This window comes from Peromyscus leucopus, chromosome 8b (genome assembly GCF_004664715.2).
Source record: "Peromyscus leucopus breed LL Stock chromosome 8b, UCI_PerLeu_2.1, whole genome shotgun sequence".
Classification (NCBI taxonomy): Eukaryota; Metazoa; Chordata; class Mammalia; order Rodentia; family Cricetidae; genus Peromyscus; species Peromyscus leucopus.
Window position 1 is genome coordinate 7,494,716 of NC_051086.1, and position 14,698 is coordinate 7,509,413.

General features: G+C 58.0%; 1 protein-coding gene across 2 annotated transcripts; it reads right to left on the reverse strand.

Annotated features, from left to right (window-relative positions):
* Positions 1-540: 540 nt before the first annotated feature.
* Positions 541-13,472, reverse strand: Rhbdf1 (rhomboid 5 homolog 1). Of its 2 annotated transcripts, XM_028893328.2 has the most exons (19): positions 13,357-13,461; positions 6,865-7,002; positions 6,665-6,795; positions 6,301-6,402; positions 5,692-5,905; positions 5,170-5,379; positions 4,959-5,081; positions 4,729-4,886; positions 4,021-4,278; positions 3,831-3,942; positions 3,636-3,710; positions 3,390-3,551; positions 2,684-2,784; positions 2,494-2,557; positions 2,029-2,123; positions 1,743-1,818; positions 1,574-1,674; positions 1,308-1,461; positions 541-1,183 (listed from the first exon to the last, which is right to left on the reverse strand). In XM_028893328.2, the coding sequence occupies exons 2-19, from the start codon at positions 6,976-6,978 to the stop codon at positions 764-766; spliced, it is 2,670 nt and encodes an 889-aa protein (XP_028749161.1). In that variant the 5' UTR covers positions 6,979-7,002; positions 13,357-13,461; the 3' UTR covers positions 541-763. The 2 variants fall into 2 exon arrangements, with proteins under 2 accessions (XP_028749161.1, XP_028749162.1); XM_028893329.2 differs by lacking the exon at positions 6,301-6,402 and having other exon boundaries at positions 13,357-13,472.
* Between the last annotated feature and the right edge of the window lie 1,226 nt (positions 13,473-14,698).

The window sequence follows — 14,698 nt, forward strand, 5'->3', positions numbered from 1 at the left end:
GATACAGCAGCACCAGGTCCCCCAGGTCCCCATCGCAGTACTGGCCACTAGCCCCACTACAAAACTTCACAGAGAGGCGACAGCCAGTTACTTAGGGCAGTGGTTCTCAACCTTAATGCTGCGACCCTTTAATACAGTTCCTCGTGTTGTGGTGACCGCTAGCCATAAAATTATTTTCATTGCTACTTCAAAACTGTAACTTTGCGCCGGGCGGTGGTGGCGCACGCCTTTAATCCCAGCACTAGGGAGGCAGAGGCAGGCAAATCTCTGTGAGTTCAAGGCCAGCCTGGGCTACCAAGTGAGTTCCAGGAAAGGCGCTACACAAGAAACCATGTCTCAAAAAACAAACAAAAAAAAAAAAAAAACAACTGTAATTTTGCTACTGTTATGAGTTGTAATATAAATATTTTTGGAGATGGAGGTTCGACAGAGGGATCACGACCCACAGGTTGAGAACCACTGACATGGGGAATTGTATGTCCAAGGTCTTCGTGGCCTCTCTCCCCACAGCCCCAGCCAGAAATCAGGAAAGGCGACGGCTCTGGTTAAGTTAGTGGCAGCTAAAACGCTCCCAGTCCATTTATTGGCCACATGAAGTGGTCGTCGGAGGGCGGGGGACCAGTTAGAAGAAGGTTATCGTGGGAACTCATGTAATAAATGTCCAGCAGTATAGGGGTTCAACAGGGACGAGCAAGGCACAAGAGGTCAGTGTTCAGGGAGCACCATCTGTCCAGCCCTGGGAGGCTGGGTGCCCACAGCTGCTTCAGTGGAGCTGAGCATCTAGCTCGTACTTCTCACAGAACTTGTCGGTGAAAGGGATGCAGGTGAGAAACTCGCACCACTCACAGCGGACTGGGTAGAAATAGAAGAGTACCACCAGGCCGGCCAGCAGGCCCAGGAAGACTGCCTGGAAGACGATGATCTGGCACCGCTTGCGGTACAGGTCAAACTTGCCAAAGCTGATGTAAGGCAAGAAGGCAAAGGACAGGAAGAGGCCACTGATGAAGCCTGAGATGTGGGCGAAGTTGTCGATCCAGGGCAGCAGCCCGAAGGCAAAGAGGAAGAGCACCACAGCCAGGAGCTTGAAGAAGGCGCGCCAGGGTCGGGCCAGGATCTGCCAGCTCTGGAACAGCTCCACAAAGAGGCAGGCCAAGATGCCAAACTGCGAGCCGGCTGGACCCACCTGATGTTGGGGGCCCGGGAGCTGTGAGCTAGCGGGGCGGTGGCGTCTCCCCATCCCCCTCCCACCTCTCAGAGCATACTCAATCTCCACACAGATGGGGTCACGCCCTGGGAAGCCACCTTACCTCTGCTCGGTACGGCAGGAAGATGGCACTGGCTAGGTTGCCCGTGACCCCACTCAGCAGGTAAATGATGGCTATGCGGTGCCAGCCTGCCAGCTTTTCCAGGTCCCGCAGGACGGTCATCTGGAAGCAGACGGACACCAAACAGTGCAGGATCCTGTGGGTAGCAAGGGGCACTCAGCAGGAAGGTGATGCTCTCACCTCTAGCCCGCCGCTCGTGGGGAATGAGGCCACTCCCCCCCCAGCCCCCAGCCCCCAGCCCCACTTGCCCGGCGTGCAGGAAGAGGGACAGCCACAGGCGGTAGAACTGGTCGGGCACCTCGGGGTTGAGGAAAGGCAGGAGGCCACAGACGTCATCCATGCAGTGTACCTGCGCAAAGCGGCCCGTCAGCCTCCACAGTGGCCGGGGGCAAAGAGGGGCTGGCCCTCGAGGCCTACCTGAGAGCAGAGTGTGGCCTCCTCATGGAAGTAGCCCCTCATGAAGTCACAGTACTCCCGGGAGGTGATCTCACACCTAGAGGGTCATGCCAGGGTTTGGAGGGTGCCCAGCCTTGTAGACGGAGGCCGCTGAGGTCTACGGGTACCTGTCCAATCTACCCCGGCAGAGTTCAGCCCCACCCACCTTCACTGGCCCAGTCTTACTCCCTGACGCTGGAATCGGTTATTTCGGGCTTTAGTGAGGGAGAGAAGTGCTGCCCCAAGCCAGCTGCGCAGGAGCACCCACCTGCCTTTGGTGCCAATGCAGCAGGGCCGGCCCGTGATGACGCAGTCCACGTGAGGGTGGTTAGTGTGGTTCCCGGCACTGTTTTTGGTGCAGATCTAAGTGAGGAAGAAAAACAAGTGGGTCAGGGTCATTACCACACACGCCAAACTCTGGCCTAATCCCCTTCCTTATTGGAGACCGAGACAAAGACAAGACTCGGAAACCAGGCCTCCCTAGATTCAAGCAGGTAACACCCAAAGCCTGAGCCGCCTGCAAACTAGAATCCCGCTTTTCAGCCTCTCAAGTCTTCACGCCATTCTCTTGCCCTGACTCCTTGCTCACGGAGGCAAGCCTTGTCGGACAGGCAGGCTGGACGAGAGCTAGGGCAGTGCGAAGATGCGGGTGATCCGGCAGTGAGGGTCTGCAGCACCGTTAAGGTAGGGCGTGGCCTCCTCCCCCTTCCACAAGTGCGAGACCCCAGCTCACCGGCCACTTGGTGATATCTTCTGGCCACTCGTGGGGATCCTCGGAAGAAGGCTCGTCACACACCCTGCATGAGCCCACATGGTTAGAGCCTTTGTCCCATGGCAATGTCACCCTTCTGCCCAAAACAAGGACTCCTCTCCACCCCTCAGACATACCAAAGGTCTTTTAGAGGGTAATCAGTGGTGCTCACCTGGGGTCCTGGTGACAGACAGACCCAAACTGCCTCTTGTTGCCTGCGAGGTCTGGAGCACTGGGATGAATGGGCCACTTCACCCACACCGCCAGCGTGGACTGTGGGAACACAGGGTCAGCCCTAGTCAGATCCCACGCTCTGCCCAGTTCAGAGCAATGTGCTGGCTCAGTCGGGAATCAAAGGCAAGGCCTCATGAGTGCCTCCTGCCTCCACACAGCTGTTAGGTTAGAGCCCCAGAAACACATGGGGGCGTATTCCACGGTGCCCAACGGCACTGTAGAGGCCCAGAGACAGGCTCTACCCTGAAGTAGGGGAACGGCATCAGCTGTGGTGCCGCGGTTTGGAGGAGTCTTTTGCATTGTTCTTTCCTTTTGAGACCATGGAGTGTAGCCCAGGCTGGCCTGGAACTTAGCCATCCTCCTCCTCCTTCAGCTTCCTAACTACTGCGCTTTTGGGCCTGCACCATCCAATAAGGCAATATCCAAGTTATGACGCCAAACAGGTGCTGAAAGAGCAGGCCCAAACCGAGACCAGATTAAAGTCAAAGGAGCATCTTCCATAGGAACTGAGAGTGAAACTCGAGAATGAGGGGGCCTGGGGAAGTACCACCCACTGACAAAAGCCACAGTCAAGAACGCTGTGATGCCTCAATCTGGAGGTCAGAGTGAGCAGCGCAGACGGAGCGGGAGCGTAGGGGACCCACCGAGCACTCCTCCTTCGAAGTCTGCACACAGCCAGACCGGTCATTGCGTACACAGCAAGCTGAGTGCTTTTCGCGCTCCCGGGCAGCAAGGATGAAGCTGTGCACCTGTGGGTCCTGGCGCATGCAGGGTGAAAACTTGGCACCCAGGTGAATGAGGGCCTCCTGTGAAGAGGGAGACAGCAGCTGTGGCCTCGGGCCCAGGACTGATGGGACACCTCAAAGCTCCTCCTCCAGCCCTGTGCTCACCGAGCTGGGACCGATCCAGAAGTTCTCCTGCTGAACGTATTTGACATTCTCATAGACACCCCGCTTCCGAAGTACCTGGGAGGTAGGGAGTGAGATCAGATCAAATCTGGAGGCCTCCATCCTCCCAGAGCCGGGCCACAGGGTCCAGAGCCTGGACTCCAGTTATCTGGGGGCAGGGAGACCTGCTGGGCTCACCGAGTCCACTGTCTCATGCTGCGAGAAGCCCACAGGCGCAATACCATAGATGCACACAGCCAGAATGGTGACCAGTGAGTGCACGAAGGTAAGCCAGTAGGTGAAGAAGGGCCTGTGAGACAGAGGTGTCAGGAACATCCCTGCCTTGGCTTCCTCAGCCCAGCCCAGCCTCTATCCCAACACAGCCTACCTGTGGTCGTCCATGTCCTCGATCTGCCGCTTGACGTAACTATCTATACGTTTCCGGTAGGTGCGGTTGGTGAGCCTCCCCACCATCCCCAAACCGTAGGGCCGCTTTTCCCGGGCGAAGAGCTTGCGTACTGGCACAGCGATGCGCTGACCCCGCCTGGGCCCAGCCGCACTGACCACCTCCTGGCGAAGCCGCACCTTGGGCTGCGGGGCTAACGTGCTACCTTCCTTCTGCTTCCGCCAGCCTCGCTCCAGGGGCCTGGAGGGGAACAGCACGTTCGTTCACTTCCTGCCTAGACCCTACAACTGCCTTCCCTCCGGCAGAACCAGAGCACTGCTCCGGGTCTCTGCTGCCCTCCCAGGGGTGGCGGAGACCCCCAGGAAGTCATCTCTCTTCCTTCTCCTCCTTACCAGTGAGCTCCTGGCAGCTTGGCAGAGAGGGAATGGGGAGCCTCAAGACTGAGGCTGTATATCTCAACAGTGTTGACTAGGCCATGGTCTTCCTCTCATCTCACTCTAGCCCCTGGGCTCTGCAATTTCTGTAGCTGGGCATCGAAGTCTAGGGTTGTGCCTGCCCCTGGGTCTTCATACCCACAGTGGTCAGGCCAGATTCCCAGTTCCCTGGTCAGTCCAAGCTATGACGACTGCAGCATCGCACCCAAGGGCCCAGCCTCTCCCTCTGAAGCCCTCCCCCGCTGCCTGTACTCACAGCATCAAGTGGCTTCGCTCGAGCTCACTGCGGTCCAGGGCCCCACCCGTGAGGTCGGCCTGCTCTGGGGCTCTGTCCCAGTCCTTGAGTGCTGCCTCTGAGGGCGACTCAAACACCTCATCTGGGTATGTGGACAGCTCCTCATGGAGGACACCTTCCTGAGCAAATATATGAGGTCAGGGTGGGTCCAGAGAGCGGGGAGATGGGGCAACACCCCAAGCTCTTCTTACCCGGGCGAAGAAAGACGTATCCAGCTCCTCAGGGAAGTCCACCATGTCTTCCTCCAGGAAGCTGGCAGGGGTAAAACTTCGGCGCTGTCCCCTTCGTAACGTGCCGTCCCTGATAGAGCGACCCTGAGGACAAGGAGGTGACCTCAGGACCTGGCAGTGGAAGGGGGCCCCCCGCTCCCACACCTCCAGCCCTGCCGCCCCCCACACTTGCCTTCACCAGTGCGGCAGCAGCCCGGAAGCTCATCTTGGCCACTGATTCCCGTTTGCGCCGCCGAGGGAGCCGATTAAAACCTGAGCGGGAGCTGGAGAAGGAGCAGAGCGAGGCGGCCCCCGGTGTGACAGGAGTGTGGGGGGCGCTCAGGCCATCTGCGGTGTCATCGGCCATGCGGAAGGCCCGGCCGCGGGCCAGAGGGTCTATGATCTGGAGGAGAAGATGCTGGATCAGTGTACAGACCCAGGCAAGCCTTCCACGAAGAGCGTAAATGCTCCCCACCCGCTAAGCCTCCCTCTCATCCACGGCACCTAGAGGGGTTCCTCTCCCCTTGACGTTGGCTATCCTGAATCTGAACTGGTACAGCCTTACGACCTTTCCTCCTGGGCTCCCTCTCTGGGACTATCTCAGGAGCCTTTCTAAGACGCTGTGGCTGCTTTCCCATCCACAGGCTCAGAGGAATACTCTCCCCCCCCCCCCGCCCCTCCCCAGCACCCAGAGGAGCAGGAGGCGGCGGCCCACCTTCTGCATGCCCAGCTGGCATGGCCCCACGTAGAGTGGGGGTGGCGTCTCAGTGCTGGTCATTGACACATTGTCCTGGCTGGGCAGGTCCAGTTCCCGAATGACCTGTGGCTTCAGCTTCCCATACCGCTGGCTGCAGTGACGGATGCTCTTGCGCTGCCACTTCTGGGTGCTGTCACTGTCCTTGCTCACTCCAAACCAGTCCGCTGTCCCCCTGGCGTGGGAAGGACTCAGCAAGGGGAAGCCATGTCTCCTGTCCCCCTACCCCAGTCAGGGAGCCTCAAAGGCCAACCCCGGCCTCCAGTCACCCCAAGCCCCACTACAGCATTCTGCATGCCTGGTCAGCAGAAAGTTCCCATAGGCCCTCACCCACCCTGAGTCCAGAGAGAGACTTGGCCTCAGGTAGCCACCACCACCCCAGGACACTACGGAACTCAGCAACGGGAGCTGTAGGGTGGCCATGGTCTTTGGACATGCAAATCGAAACACAGCCAGACCCTGAGATGAACAGCCAGGGAATGTCAAGTCAAGCACTCCAACAGCTCCAAGAGGCTACATAACATGCACGTGCCAGAAAACACCAACACACTCAAGACCTGCATGAGGTACCTGAGCAAGGACCAAGAGAGAGACTGGCGCTGTGGGAGGGCCTTGCAAGCAGCCCGGGGCCCCAGAAGAGGCAGAGTGTGGACACGCCCAAAGCGTACCTGTCTGTGAGGGGCCAGGGTATTAGGGTGGGGAGAAAGGAGAGTGCATGCCCGGGGAACAGAGTGGCAGGTGGAGTGCCAGCCATAGGTCCCCAGAACAGGAGGAGGATGCAGTGTTGCTGGGATTAAGACGGAGGAGGAAGCTGCAAGGGAAAGGACCTTTGCCCCATCGCCATCCCCGGGACCTAAAGGGGATTCCGTATGCCTGCCTCCAGGCCCCTGCCCTAGCCCCAGCCTATGAGCAGACAGGATGTGGCAGTAGGTACCTGCGGATGGTCTGTGTGATGGATGTCTGACGCTGGAGCACCATCCTCCGAGGCTCGTGGTGGGGTGACGGGACACGGGCTGTCTCAGCTGGCATACTCACACTCCGCAAGAAAGCCTGCCGCCGCAGGGGCTAGACAACAGAGTTACGGTGAGGAGCCTGGCCAGGGAATTCCCACAACCCCTAGTGGCCAGAACCTACCTGCAGGAAGCTGGGCTCTTCTGCTGGGGGCGCCACAGCTGGGATGTCTAACTTGAGCCATGGGGGCTTCTTGCGTTGCAGACTACTGGTACTGTCCCTTCGGGCCTCACTCATGGTTCCGGATGCGGTGAGACAGGCCTGGGGATGGAGGGTTATGTTGAGTGACAACCCTGGCAAGTCTCCAGGGACACCATGGACCCAAACCTAGAAGAAGCAGCGCCAACCCAGCAGAGGTGCTCACAGCTCCTGCCATATGCTGGCATGCTCTGTGCCTGATCTCACCCCAGACAGGCCCCTCAACAATAGAAATCCATGGGACAGCCAGGCGGTGGTGGCGCACGCCTTTAATCCCAGCACTCAAGGAGGCAGAGGCAGGCAGATCTCTGTGAGTTCGAGGCCAGCCTGGTCTACAAAGAGAGTTCTAGGACAGCCAAGGCTGTAACACAGCCTTGTCTTGAAAAATCAAGAGAGAGAGAGAGAGAGAGAGAGAAATCCATGGGGTAACACTACATGTGCCACTATGAGCAAGACAAGATGCTGGGCACACACACACACTGGTAGAGGCCCCCACCCTCTTGAACTTAAAGCCTGGGTAGCAACCGCCTTATTAAATAAAGGAGTGCTCCGTGTGTTGGGCAGAAAGCAAATTACAGGTGCTTGGCAGGGGGTAGTAACAATTCCCTGGCAGCTGGAAGAGGCTGAAAACCACACAGATGGCATGTGGGGCTGTGCGCACAGGAGCAGCAGGCAAAGCCTAGGAGCACAGGGCACCAGCCCATCTGTCCCAGGCCATCTTAACCACCATGATCTCCGCTCCCACACTTGTGGGGTTTGTGATCAATCAAGTCCACAGAGACTCCCCACATTTAAAGAAAGATGACTTCCTGGGGCTTCAGAGCAACAGCCAGGGCACCAGACTCCTGTGTCCAAAGGACTTTAGAAAGAGAAATCCCTTGGTGCAGGGTAATCCCAGTACTAAGGAGACAAAGGCAGATGTCTATGAGTTTGAGGCCAGCCAGGGGTACACAGTGAGACCACGTCTAAAAACAAAACAAAAATTCCTTGGAGCAGAAACCACGATGAATGACCACGAGGTGGCGCCAATTGCCAAAAAAGGCCATGAAGTTTCTAGGCAGGGACAGGTTGGGGAAAACTGAATAAATAGTAAGGCCCTAAACTATCACACAAGCAGGGCCTTCCAGACACCTCAGAAGGTAAACATGCTTGGTGTGCGAGCCCGATTCAACCCCCAGAAACCACAAAAAAAGGGGGGGAAATGAGTCCACAAAATTGTCCTTCAGTCTCTGATTGTGTGTGTGTGTGTGTGTGTGTGTGTGTGTGTGTGTGTGTGTGTAGCTGGGCATGGTGGTGCATGCCTTTAATCCCAGCCCTTGGACGGCAGAGGCAGGCCTCTGTGAGTTCAAGGCTAGCCTGGTCTACACAGTGAATTCCATGACAGCCAGGGCTACATACTGAGACCCTGTCTCAAAATTCTATATATATATTTGAACCAGGCATACTGTTACACATCCTTAATCTTAGCACTTGGGAGGCAGAAACCGGCAGATATCTGTGCTTTTGAGGCTATCTAAGTTCCAGTCAGTGCAGAAAGGCCCAGCTCAAGACTGTCTGTCGGGCAAGTCTTGACCTCTGTGGGACTCTTAGTTCCCGCTTTACAAGGACAGTCTGAGCAGATAGACACCTGACCCTGCTCCAAGTGATGGGCCTCAGGTGTCTGGAAATTGAAGATAAAAGCAGGCTGAGGACACAGGCAGGGCAGGGCTCCCTGAGGGAGGACTCAGAGGGCAGAAGACACAAAATCCTAGACCTAATCTAGGACCTGAACAGACCTGTGTAACCCACCTGCTGATGCTTCAATTCAGGGCTCTCCCTCTCCATGTCTGGAGGAGATAGACGCTCCATTCTCACTATAAACAATCAAGGAAAAGGAGGCCTCGAAGGCAGTGAACAGCCCGGGCTGGGCTGGGCCCTGTGAGGCCCACTGGGAAAGGGACAGGTACCAGACAGGATGGAGGATGCCTCATATGTCTTGCCTCTGGTCCATCCTGAGCTGCCACTCAGGAGCTCCAGAAAGGAACATGACTAGGAGTGGTCCCAGGACCACAGAGAATTTGGAGTGCTGGGGACTGGCCTTCCCAACAAGCTGGGTACCTGTGCCCAGCACTTCTACATGGCATTGAACCGGTGCCCTTCTCAGGAATCCACGCTGCCATTTCCAACAGCTACTAATCTCCACGGCTCCACCTCCCTGATCAAAGACTGTCTTCACCTCCCTTTCTCCTGTCGCAGTCCATCCTGCAACACGCTTTCTGCTGGCCTCCAGGGCTGTCTGTCCACTGGTGCTGTCCACAGGGTGGCCAGCACCCGTTCTCCTGAGTGGGTTGTGGGTAAGAGCTGACCCTTCAGCAGGACCTGGAGACAAAGCTGGGCAGCCTGGGTGAGTGTAAATGGGCAAAGCACAAGCTGAGAGGCCTGTGACCCAGCACAGGGAGCCTGGCCCAGCAACTAACTAGCTTCTGCCCGAACATCTGGCCCTCCCGGGGTCCCCTTCTACAAACCTCCCATGCTGCAGCGAAGGGAAACCCAAGAGAACCACACACACACACACACAACCCTAGGCCTGCAGTTTGGGGAGAGGACGCCCACCCTGCCCTACTACTGTGTTCCCAACATGCCCCACCCGATGCTCTCTTCCTAACAGGGCCTCAAGCTAGTGGGATTCACAAGGCCTGGGGGAGGGGCATACCAGGCCAGACAAAGAGTCTAGGCCAAGGAGCAGCATGCTGCCGGCCCACAGTGGTTCAGTGTCTACATCTCCCCAGGCACACAGTGGGCTCTTGTTCCCTGACAGCCCTGTCTCCTCTGCTGGCCTCAGTGCAGTGGGAAACCATGGCCCATGGAGAGAGAGGCTGACTGCCTGGGGTCACACACCATGAGTCACCCCAGAAACATAAGGAGCCGCCCAAAAAGGAACTAGAGTAAGTGGGAAGTGTCGGAAGGCAAGGGCAGTGGCTGGAGGTGGGATGGAGTCAGGTCGGTCTGCAGAGCCTTGTCAGGGCTCCAAGCAGCTTGAGCGAGATTCCAGTTGAGGGTGAGGGCCAGGGTGGACCAGGGAGCTACCGAAGTGGCACACAACAGAATCCACTCTGACTGTCCCTGGACACGGTGTGAAGAGTGGGAGGGAGGTTGTCGAAGAGATAGGGGGTCGATCCTGCTGTGGGACAACTGGGGACCCTTCGGGCTAGCCCTGTTCATCAGTACAGTTAGAGCCAGGAAGCCAGAAGGCAGGTAGCGTGGCATGAGCCAAAACTCCATACCCACACCATTGTCTCCAGCACTTACAAGCGTGAGCACGCCTGGACTTTTCCCTCGACTCTTTGAGACAGGGTCTCATGCAGCCCATGCTGGCCTCAGACTCACTACGTAGTTAGAGGACTGCCTTGAACTGATGCTCCTCCTGCCTCCGCCTCCTAAGTGCCGAGATTACAGATGTGCACCACCACACCTGGCAAGCCTCCATTTTCTCATCTGAAAGGGGGTGGTGAAAGTGCTTGGCACACAGTAGGTGCTCAATAAGCGGCAGCTGAATCAACAGCTGCCTGAGTGGGAAGAAGGCAGGCCAAAGCTGAGGTACCGCCGGGTAAGAAGGTGTTACACACCTGTAATCCCAGCACTCTGCTCAGGAAGGAAGATTCTGAGTTTGAAGCCAGTCTAGGCTACCCCATGAAACCCTGTCTCAAACAAACAAAAAAACAAGAGAGCAAAGCTGTAGGTGTGTGAGAAGGACCGGGGGATACGTCCTGCAAAGGTAGAGTATAGGAAGGTACAGCCATAAGGCACAGACACCCAAGACATCTGCCCAAGGCTGGTGTGAAAGCGCATCCTCCTCGGTGTGGGCTACAGCTGCCTCACACTCTGGCACCCCCACTTGAAGCCGGTCTTCTCTCTGATCTAATATCCGGCCTCAAACGGCCCCTGGAGGAGGGACTCACAGCTTTCTATAGCCTCTGTGCCAGCCCATCACCACATGCTACCGGGACTCCCCCGGCCTCTCTTTGTCCCATCTGGAAATGGCCTCACACTGAGTGTTGGCAGGGCCCGTTGTGAACCGTAAGGAACGCTGCGACCTCCGCTCTGGCTCCTCCATTCTCACGTAGGAGAAACCTGTTTCAGCTCGGGGCAGGACAGGCCTCTGCAGTGTCCTCCCTCATCTCCAGGACACACTAGATTTTGCCCCTCCCCTTCACCTGCCAGCATCTCTGAGAAGCGCACACACAGAGTGCAGCAGAATGAGGGATTCTCTGCTGCAGACAATCTGTGGGAAACTCCTAGGCCCTAAGGGTGCAGGAAGCCCTGGGACCCATGGGAACAAGGGATAGTGGAGCACATGGGAGGAAAGGGGCCATCCCCCGGGGACAGCCACCAGCCATAGCTCAAAAGCACACACACAGCCCAGGGGTCTCTGATGGCCAGCCAAAATCACTGATCCAGTTGGGGCTCAGAGGGAACCTGTCCAAGCCACCCAGTCATAAAGGGGCTTGGAGTAAGAAGTTAGCTGTAAATTAGACCCTGGATTAGTGCCCACTAAGTCGGACACTTCTGGTCCCAATCTGCAGTCCAGCTGAGTCACTGAGTGGAGCGGGGAGGCACAGGGCTCCCCAGAATTGCTCTGACTGACTCCCGCCGTTCTCTAACTCAGAAACCCCTCCCAGGAACCACAGGAAGCAGGACAAGACAGGAGAGGCTTTGGGAGGGTAAACTGAGTCTGCAACAACAGCTTCAGTCATCAAAAGCCAAGGACACCTGCCTCAGACCTGATCCTAACTAACCCTGTTGGCAGGAAGGAGGCACGTCCATTTTACAGATGAACTCAGAGAGGCCATTCACTGCCTGAGGTCACAGGACCTCAAGGGAGTTCAGCACCTCGGCCAGGTCTGCCAGGGAACTGGGAGGGATCCAGCGGCTGCAGAGCATCTTGGGGCTGAGGAAGGCTGCTGTGACTCTCTGGGTGACCCCGTTCTCAGGTGAGGGAGGAGGGAGTCACCCCTAAACACAACAAACTCAAAAAAAAAAAAAAATGGTCAGAAGGCCAAGAATCCGATCCTGAGGCAGAGTATCCTAGGACAGTGAGGTGAGGGAGATACTCACATTCCGGAAAGGGGTACAGTGAGGAGCTTAGAGGGATGGGGCCAGGGTAATAGGAGGGAAGGGCTCTGACGGCCCTTTAAATGGAGACCTAAACCAGCGCCACTGGACCAGCTCCCCAAGGGAACCAAGGCTGGCTCCCCCAAGCAGACTTCCCAGAAGGGCTCCTGCAGAGGAGCTGGCCAGTCATGGAGGCTGCCTGGAGGTCTGTGGAGGGTGCCCGAACCCGTAGCTTCAGTCTGGCCTACCCGACACACTTGCCCTCTTAGCAGATCTCTAAAGGACCCAGCTCGCCCAGAATGACCCTGGTAGCAGAGAACTCAACCTCTGGAACCTCTTAAGAACCAGCCAGCTGCTGAGTTCCCCAGCATCCTCCAGGCTTAAGGGCGGGGGCAAGGGGCTGAGGCTCGCCCCGTGGAGGTGGGGAGCACCTAGCTGGGACTGCCCCGGCTTCTAGCTGGTCTAAACCTGAAAAGCCAGTTTCATCCTAGAATCTTCTCCCTGCTTCAACAGGAAGTGGGGAGGGGGGGCTTTCCCAGGACAGAGCTGGGGGCCTCCAGATCCAGGCCCCGCCCACGCAGACAGACACACTACCCCAAGAGGCACACGGAGCAGGAACTCTGATCGGGACAAACTGAGCGGAAAGAAAAGTCTAGGGGCAGTCCCCGGACCATTCTCCACCCAGCTCTACAAGCATGCTCCCAGCAGGACAGACAGGCCCTCTCGCCTATCCCTGGGCACCTAGGGTCCGCGGTCACCCCACCGCGCCCAGGCCTACTTCAGGAACCCGACTGTGGCCTCGGGCTCGCCCTCCGGGTCACTGCACAGGGCGGGAGCTGTCTTTGGAGGCAGTTGCCGGGTTTGCTGATACGAACCGGGCTGAAACGGGCCGAGCAGGCCCAGCCGAGCTCCCCAGCCCGCAGCTGCTGCTGTTACTCCTGTGAGCCGGGAGGACGCGGACCCGGCGGCCCGAAGTCGCGCGCTCCGCGCAGAGTTTCAGATGCCACCCTTGGGGGGCAGGGGGCAAGGAGGGCATGGGGGAGGGGCTGGCAGCCGAGGCGCCGCTCCGGGCCGCTGCGGCCCGAGGACCTCCGGCCCCGGGGAACCCGGTGGGGCCGGTGCCCGGCTTGCCCCGCCCGCCAGGCTGCGCCGATCCGACCATGGGCTATTTCTGTGGGGCGCCGGGCTGGAATCCGGGCCGCGCCGCCTCCGCTCGGGAAAAACTCCGCGCACCGCCTGGCAGCGATCGGCGGACACTTGCGCCAGAACGCAAGCCCCGCACCGGCCCGGCCCGAGCCCCACGCCAAGACCCCGGCCGCCACTCACCGCCGCGGGGTCCTCGGAGGGGTCTGCCCCGGCTGCCGCCGCCGCCGGCCGGGAGGGCGCCCGCGCCTAGTCCCTGCCTGCGCCGCCCGCGCGCTGGCGGGGCCGTCCGCCTGGGAATGCCACGGGCCGAGGGGCGTGCGCGCCGGGGGCGGGCCCGGCCGAGGGGCGGCCGCCTGACTCAGGGCTGAGGAATGCGCGCCGCCCGCCCCGGGCGCCTCCTCCGGGAAGACCGCCGGCTGCGCGCTGCCAGCCGTCCGGCAGAGACACCTGTGGCTGGGAGTCGGGCTCGCCGGTGACTGCAATGATCAACGTCAGTCCTGGGCTCGCCTTTCCCTGACTCCTAGGTTGGCTTTCCCCTTGTGCTGCCCCTAACTGCTTGGGAAGGGAGGGAGGCGAGCTCCAGAGCAAGGGAGTGGGAGTGGGAGGCACCTAAGGGTTGGACGCCCCTTTGGAAGGCAGGCACTGGTAAATCACTGAGGCTCCGGAAGCTCTCACTTCCCGTCTGCACATACTCCTGATCCTTCATAGTAAACAATCATGCATTCAACCCCTCACACACCTGTTTACACAGACACGTGCGCACACATGCACTTCAAATCCCTTTCATAGGCTCATACTCTTGCCCTAATGTATTTACACATGTGCACACTAACACTCATACACTGTGTCACAGCAACCCCAGGCCCGCAATTACCCCTTCCCCTACTTCTTTCCCAGCAGGTACAAGGGCCAGACTGCACCTGCCACCCCTTAAGCCATTTTGCAGAGTGACAGCAGCATTCCGTCAGTCCATTTGTATGTCCACTCTCCTCTTCCCTTTGCCTCAGCTCAACCATCGCCTCTGGTGCAGAAACTCATTCCTCTGTCAGCTGGACACAAAATGCTCCTTTGCCCTCAGCTGAAGCTGCAGGCTGAGGGAGAAGGAGGTTGTCCTAATGCAGATGTTCTGGGTTCCTGTAGCCCACACATGCCAGGCCAGAGATGGGACTGTCTCCATAGCTAGCATTCTTGACCCCTGCTAGGAATAAGCAGGGTCTTGATGCCCAGACTGGGCTAGCTCGGATGGTGTCCTTTCTGGAAAATTGAGAACCGGGCGCAGTTGGGCATCTAGTGTCTGTAGACCCCTCCTCCTGCCATGGATGCTTTAGAGATCCAGCTAGAGCTATGTTGAGACCTAGAAACCTATTCCCAGCTGTAAGAAGCCCTACAGGAGATTCACAGTAAAGATGCCCCCTACTCCAGGAGTCAAGTTTTTTTGTTTGTTTGGTTGGTTGGTTTGGTTTGGGTTTTTTTTGTTTTTGTTTTGTTTTGTTTTGTTTTTTGGTTTTTCGAGACAGGGTTT